Raw genomic sequence first — 7,541 nt, 5'->3', positions numbered from 1 at the left:
TGAGCCAGAGGGAGATAGAATGATGAGGAAGATGTACCCAGGGTCCTCCTCTGATCTCCTCTGAACATGCATAGGCATTCGCACCTACACACATTTGTACACATATGAGATACACACTGTCCTGGTTTGATGTCTGTTCCTATGATAAAACACCATGAGTGAAAACAACTTAGGAAGGAAGGACTTACAGGTTACAGCCCACCATCAGGTTAAACCAAAGCAGAAACTCAGCCATGGGGCTGAAGGGGAGGCCATGGAGGGGTGCTGTTTACTGGCTTGCTCCCTATAGCGTGCTCAGCCTGCCTTTTTATAGAACCCATGACTAACCTCCTAGAAGGAGCACCACCCACACTCAGGAAGCAGAGGCAGGCAGATCCTCTGAGAGTCCAAGGCTAGCCTGGTCTACAGAGTGAGCTCCAGGACAGCCAGGGCTGCAGAGTGAGACCCTGGGTTGGCTGCTCATGCCACCCACGCAGCAGGGAACTCCCTTTGTAAACGCTGTATACTTTTTATACTTAGTAAACTTTGTAAAGCCCCAAGGAGGAAAGTGTCCAGGCCCTCACCTGAGGAGCTCCAGCAGCCAGGCCCAACCCCCAGACCTCCCTAACTGTCATAATGGTGTTTCCAGACTCTGTAACTGTCACAAAGGTCATCTCCAGCCCCTCAACAGGACCCTCCTCAGATTATGCTAATTTTAGGTAAAAAAAAAATCTGAACAGGAAAACCCGCCAATCCCTGACCTCTCCCAGCTCAGACATCCTGCTACTCCTCGTCCTCACCCTGGACATCTCTGCCCTAGAAAGCTTCACTCTATAAAGGCTGTGTCTGCTCAGTTCCCTGCTGTCCACTCCCTCCCAGGAGCAGAGGCAGCCACTCCTGAATTCGTCCCCCCACACCCCGGACCCTCCCAATAAATCTTGTCAGAAGCCAAGAAGCAATGAAGAGAAAAAGGGAAGAGAAGGGGCGAGACTGAGGCTCCTGGGCTCCTGAGCTCAGCTGGAGATCTCTCCCCTGGGAGCTGCAATGCCTATGCTGAGGAGGCTTCCTCTCAGAGCTGTGTGGTTCCTGGGCCCTAGTGTCTCAGGATGCCCTTCCACTAGGGTGCTTCTCTCTTCAGGGCTGGGTGGTGCCTAGGCTTCCAAGTCCCAGGACACCTTCCCATCCAAGCAGGAAGGCCAACCTATTGCAGAAAAGAAAAGAAAAGAAAAAAGAAAAGAAAAGAAAAGAAAAGAAAAGAAAAGAAAAGAAAAGAAAAGAAAAGAAAGGGAGAGAGAAGAGAAGAGAAGAGAAGAGAAGAGAAGAGAAGAGAAGAGAAGAGAAGAGAAGAGAAGAGAAGAGGAAGGAAAGAAGACAAAAATGACTCACAGTCTTACCTACAGGCAATCTGTTGGAGGTATTTTATCAATATAGGTTCCTTTTCCCAGATAACTCTAACTTCTGTCAAGCTGACAAAAAACTAGCTGGGACACACACGAAAGAAAGAAAGAAAGAAAGAAAGAAAGAAAGAAAGAAAGAAAGAAAGAAAGAAAGAAAGAAAGAAAGAAAGAAAGGAAGGAAGAAAGAAAGGAAAGGAAGGAAAGAAGGAGGGAGGGAGGGAAGGAGGAAGGAGAGAGAGAGAAAGAAAGAAAGAAAGAGAGAGAGAGAGAGAGAAAGAAAGAAAGAAAGAAAGAAAGAAAGAAAGAAAGAAAGAAAGAAAGAAAGAAAGAAAGAAAGAAAAAAAGAAAGAAAGAAAGAAAGAAGAAAGAAAGAAAGAAGGAAGGAAGGAAAGAGAAACCGAGGCTGGAGAGATGGCTCAGTGGTTAAGAGTACTGGCCACTTGCTCTTCCAGAGGTCCTGAGTTCAATTCCCAGCAACAACATGGTGGCTCACAACCATCTGTAATGGGACCCAATGCCCTCTTCTGGTGTGTCTGAAGACAGCAACAGTGTACTCACATACAAAAAAATAAATAATTCTTTAAAAAAGAAAAAAGAGAGAGATAGAAGCCAATCCAAAAAGAGAAGTGAACAGCACTGCCTAGGCTTTCCAGGCGGCAAGACAAAAAGCTGTTTCTAGAATCCTGCCTGGGCTCTCCAGCCCACACACACAGACACACACACTTCAACCTTCCCGGGCTAGCCGTACTGAGGCCTGGGCAGGGATGAGCTCAGATGAGCTCCCTCCCTACTGGAGCCAGGATTGAGAAGATGATCTGAGAGGGGCCAGGGACCTGTGTACCTCACTTTATGACAGGGTAGGTAGGTGTGGCTCTGGTTTCCAGGAGAAGTGGCCAACCTACTTTGTGACCAAGAGCCACACCCTTCCCCTGGGAGGGTAATAGAGCTGTGGGCAGCTGCCTCCTTGGGAGGACACAGCAGGCGGCTGAGGAGGATGGCATGCCTGGGTTCCCTCCTCCCCTTGGGCTCACTCCTCCTCCTCTTCCTCCTCCTCCTCCTCAGCCCCGAGGCCCGGGGAGAATACGGCCTGGTCCGTGTCGTGTCAAAGAACTGGAGCAAGGACTACTGTGTCCTGTACAGCTCTGACTACGTCAACCTCCCCCGGGACCTGCACCATGCCCCATTTCTGTCCCTACATGATGGCACCAAGACACCCTGGTGTCCAGATGAAGATTCTTTCCACCAGGCCCAGGACAGTTCCCCTAGACAGCGACCCCTGCACCAGACTACGACCATGGTCACGCGTGGCAACTGTAGCTTCTATGCCAAGGGATGGCTGGCTCAAGATCAAGGCGCCCAGGGGTTGCTCATTGTGAGCCGGTCCAGGAATCAACAGTGTTCAGACACCATCTCAAAGCCCCAGGACCCCAGCAAGCCCTGGCCTGCCCTCACCATCCCAGTGGCCGTGCTCCGCTACACTGACATGTTGGACATCGTCAGCCACACTTACGGTGACACTGATGTCCGAGTAGCCATGTTTGCACCCCTCGAGCCTGTTACTGACTATAACATGGCTATTATCTTCATCTTGGCAGTGGGTACTGTTGCTGCAGGCGGCTACTGGGCTGGTTTGATGGAGGCAAACAAGCTGCAGAGGCGCCAGGCCCAAAGAGGAGGGGGGCTTGGTGGTCACAATCAACCACAAACAGTGGCAGATGAGAGGTCCCAAAGGGCCTGGGAAGATGACGACTTTGAAGATGCACCTATGGATTTCACACCAGCCATGACGGGCGCTGTGGTCACCATGTCCTGCTCCATCATGATCCTGCTGTATTTTTTCTATGACTGCTTTGTCTACGTCATGATTGGGATCTTTAGCCTGGGTGCCAGTACAGGCCTCTACAGCTGCCTGGCACCCATACTGTGCCACCTGCCCCTATGGCGGTACCAGTGGGCCTTGCCTGGACACCGGGTTTCTGTAACGTGGCCATTACTACTGCTGGCAGGCCTGTGTGCCATGGTGACTGTCCTCTGGGTCATCTACCGCAATGAGGACCGTTGGGCGTGGCTCCTGCAGGACACTTTGGGTGTCGCCTACTGCCTTTTTGTCCTGAGGCGGGTACGGCTGCCCACGTTCAAGAACTGCACTTTGTTCCTGCTGGCCCTGCTGGCCTTCGACGTCTTCTTTGTCTTTATCACTCCCCTGTTCACCAAGACTGGTGAGAGCATTATGGTAGAAGTGGCATCAGGTCCAGCAGATTCTTCAAGCCACGAGAGGTTACCAATGGTGCTCAAGGTGCCCCGGCTAAGCTTCTCCACCTTGACGTTGTGCGACCAGCCCTTCTCCATCCTTGGCTTTGGGGACATTGTTGTCCCTGGCTTCCTAGTGGCCTACTGTCATCGCTTCGACATGCAAGTCCAATCTCGCCAGGTCTACTATATGGCCTGTACAGTGGCCTATGCCGTGGGCCTGCTGGTCACCTTTGTCGCCATGATCCTCATGCAGATGGGCCAGCCTGCCCTGCTCTACTTAGTGTCCAGCACTCTGCTCACCAGCCTTGCTGTGGCCGCCTGCCGCCAAGAGTTCACCCTTTTCTGGACTGGCCAAGGCAGAACCAAGATTCCTGCTGAGCATGTGGCACAGCCCTGCATTGCCTCTGCTGTGGACTCCAAGATGAAGCTGGAGGAAGTGAAGGATTCCCGTACAACCAACAGGTTTGAGCAGGCCATTGATGGAGAGTCAGGGGACTTAGACAGCAGCACTGGGGATGATATGGCAGAGATGGTCACCCTATCTGAGGATGAAGCCACGAGTCCAGAGGGCCACAGCGAGAGTTCTGAGGGCTGGAGTGACACCAACTTGGACCCCAATGAGCTACCCTCTGGCTCCCCCATGACCCTAGAGGCCATGTTGATCCCACTGATCCCACCAATCCCACACGCCTCTGAGCTGAGCCACATCCGCACTCAGTCTCGGGTCCATGATAGCAGCCTGCCCTGGATGGGGTTGCACAAGAGAAAGGGCTTGAAGGTGAAGAAGAGTATGTCAGCCCAGGCTCCCCTATGAACAGAGTTCCCTAGGACCTGCACCTCTCAAAGGGCTTCCGGAACACTGCACGGGAATGCTAGACAAGATAAGAGATCGGGCATTAGAGAAACTCCCTATCTTCCTCTGCAGTCTGATTGCTTGTTAGTATTGTAAGACAACAGTAGCACCGAATAAGTCTATGCAAAACTGGGAAGGTCCCTGTGGGTTGGTATCACTTCCAAACTGGGAAGGAAAGTGGGGCTCATGGAGGTCACACAACTCATACAAATCCACTCAAGATCTACCCTCCTTCCACCCCCCAGAGTTCCCTGGAAAGCTACTTGCTCTTTCCTACCTGCCTGGCTCCTCAAACCAAAGCCCCGGTCCCTTACTTTGACACATAGCTACCACACACACACACACACACACACACACACACACACACACTTCGCCCATCCCCAATTTCTTGATCCTTTCACATCCTCTTCCTCTTTGTACACGCCATTCCCTCTAGCTGGGTGCTCTCCCTGCCACAGAAAGACCCCAGGGCCAGGAAATCATGAGGCTTCCTTTGAACCTTAGCTCACATGGGCTTGTTGAACCCCTTTGCTCAAGGCCCAGACATCCCTTGGCTCTGTTGCTGAGACAGGGAACATACCCCTGCTGTGTCCCCTGAGGTAGTAGGCACAGGAGGAGGGCCCTGTCATCCAGAAGAAGGGCAGGAGTCTGGGACAGGCAACAACACAAAGGTAACCAGGAGCGAGAGAGATGGGGCTTCCGTGGGAAGTTTTACAGATCAGATAGCCAGGTCCCGCTGGCTCTGTGTAACAAGCGTGGTTCTGTGGAACTCCAAAGACCCATTGGGAAAATGTGGCTTATAAAACTGAGTCCTCTAGAAGCGGGGGCATGAACAGGATGACCTCCTTAGGACGCCACTGGGTTTTAGACCATGTGGTGTGTTTAAAAGCAGTTTGATCAGAGCAACCAGAGCATAGGGTAACGGAGCGCCTTCTAAAGGAGGCCCTGTTTGGGGGGGGGGGCGGGGGCTCATGTCTCAAGAAGCAGTGCCACAAAGGAGTCAAGGACCTGGAAATCTCAGCCCCCACACCAAGTTAGAACATATCACTGAGTGGAGACCAATGCTATCCCTGCTCAGATTGCTTATCTGTAGCTTAGGATGAGCAACACTAGGGGTTGTCAATAGGTCTAAAAGAAGTGTCTATCAGGTGACCAGTGCCCTGCAGTAGGAAGGAGCTACAGGCTCTGTCCCCTCCTTCGAGAAGTGCCTAGACCTCATTTGCATCAATAGATCTGGGTTTCTTGTCCTTTGCAATAGAATGTGGCTTTGTGAGGGTGAGGATCTACCTTGCCCTCCTTGCTCATAGGTATGTTTCTGTTTGCTTTGGAAGGAAGGGTGGGAGGGAGGGAGGGAGGGAGGGAGGGAGGGAGGGAGGGAGGGAGGGAGGGAGGGAGGGAGAAAGGAAGGAATTAGGCACTGATGTCAATTGACTGTAGAAGACAGTGATTCTCCGTAAGGAAAGACCTGACTGCCTTGGCCTCTTTCTTGGAGTTTGGTCCGAGTAAACCAGCTTTTCAGAGCCTCACTTACAGGGAAGAAACTAACTTAGCAAACAGTGGCTGCAGACCCGGCTGGACAGGATGGGGCGAGGTACTTGAGCCAGGACTCTGACCTGAGACATTGGCAGCCCCACCCGCTGCTGCCAGTGGCCATCTGGCCTGGACAGAGGGGCCACCATAGGCCCTGGCTCATCCCCAGCCCAAGCAGCCTTCCCACTGTGGGTCTGCGTCACTGGGCCCATGGGGCAGGCTGCACCCCTGCCAGGCCCTAGAGGAAGGGCTGGACAGAGTTCACCCCTCAGCCTCTTCAGTCCCAAGTTGGAGGCAGGCAGCAAGCTTCCTCTCTGGGTGTGTCCAGCAGGATGCTCTAGAGATGCCAGCCACAACGGGTGTGACAGTGATGGTGCTGACACAGGCCTTCAAGGAACAGGGCCTCAGAGAGGCTCTAGACAGGGCAACTCCCTCCCTCCTCATTTACCAGAGTCCAGGTGAGCAAGGACAGCTCGTAGATCTATCTGAGCACTCTTAGTGGGTGCTTGGGGCAACACAGTATCTACAGGGATTCGGAGAACAGCCCTGTGCTGGAGTTAACCTAGCATGCAGTGGATTCCAGTGTCCCAGACATCCCCAAAGCAAATCTTAGCTCCTCAGCGGAGAACCATTCCTATCTGCTAACACCCAGCTCCCCTGAGTGTAACCTGCTATCTACTCCCGCCCCGCAGGATGCCTGAGGAAGATTTTGTATGATCAGCCTACCGTCCAGGACTCACTAGAGGATGCCTCTTCCTTCCCACCCTGCTCCCCACCCCCACACCTAGGAGTCTCCCCAGGGCCCAGGCCTCTCTGCTTCCTAGAACTCTCCTGAGCCTCATTCTTGGGAACCCAAGCTAAAGCAAAGAAATCAGAGCCGGAGTATGGCCTGCAATAAGATCAAGATTCCCTGCCTGCTAAGCTGCTTGGCACCAGAGGGATGGGAGGGCACAGGAGAGGGCCAGGGTCTTTTTTTTTTTTTCTGTCAAGAATATGCCACAGCAATTCTGCCTGCTACAAACAGCTCTGGGCAATGACTCCATTGCAGCCTAGGGTGTTCAAACACAGGCTCAGCTGTGTATCAGTCACTCAGCTAGGGGCACATTTGAAAAATAAAAGTCCTTGAGCCACATATTCTGACCCAGTGTGCCAGAGTGGGACCAGGCACCTATGGGTTTGAAGGACTCCTGCCTCTCTGCCTCAGGTTGAACCTCTTGAGAACTGAATCCTGGTCCCTCTATGCATCCAGGCTAGCTGGTGGGAGGACAGAGACCAGAATTTAAGGTACAGAACCCAGGGTAGTCCCCCAACCCCTGACTTGGCTCATACTTCCAGCCAGCTCCTCATACATTAATGCCCCTGCTAGGGCCCTAGGCCACAAGGCTATCCCCAGAGCCTCAGGCTTCATCCAGCTTTACTAACCAATCATTGGGAAGGAAGATTGGAGCCAGCATCTCTAAGCCATCAATAGCCATTCATGCCCTGTATTCTAAAACAGTGGTTCTCTACCTTCCTAATACTTCGACCCA

General features: G+C 52.5%; 1 protein-coding gene across 2 annotated transcripts; it reads left to right on the top strand.

Annotated features, from left to right (window-relative positions):
* The first annotated feature begins 2,331 nt into the window (after positions 1–2,331).
* Sppl2c (signal peptide peptidase like 2C) lies at positions 2,332–7,125 on the top strand. Of its 2 annotated transcripts, none has more exons than XM_021176930.2 (2): positions 2,332–4,091; positions 6,705–7,125. In XM_021176930.2, the coding sequence occupies exons 1-2, from the start codon at positions 2,371–2,373 to the stop codon at positions 6,727–6,729; spliced, it is 1,746 nt and encodes a 581-aa protein (XP_021032589.1). In that variant the 5' UTR covers positions 2,332–2,370; the 3' UTR covers positions 6,730–7,125. The 2 variants fall into 2 exon arrangements, with proteins under 2 accessions (XP_021032589.1, XP_021032588.1); XM_021176929.2 differs by having other exon boundaries at positions 2,332–4,565.
* Positions 7,126–7,541: the final 416 nt, after the last annotated feature.

The sequence above is a fragment of the Mus caroli genome, unplaced genomic scaffold (assembly GCF_978045245.1).
Source record: "Mus caroli unplaced genomic scaffold, Mus_caroli_1 scaffold_13, whole genome shotgun sequence".
In the NCBI taxonomy this organism is placed as follows: domain Eukaryota; kingdom Metazoa; phylum Chordata; class Mammalia; order Rodentia; family Muridae; genus Mus; species Mus caroli.
This window is presented reverse-complemented; position numbering and strand designations above follow the sequence as displayed.

What these genes read in the sequence shown, in the direction of transcription:
- Sppl2c (XM_021176929.2), top strand. Translation starts at nt 2,371, where the DNA reads ATGGCATGCCTGGGTTCCCTCCTCCCCTTGGGCTCACTCCTCCTCCTC.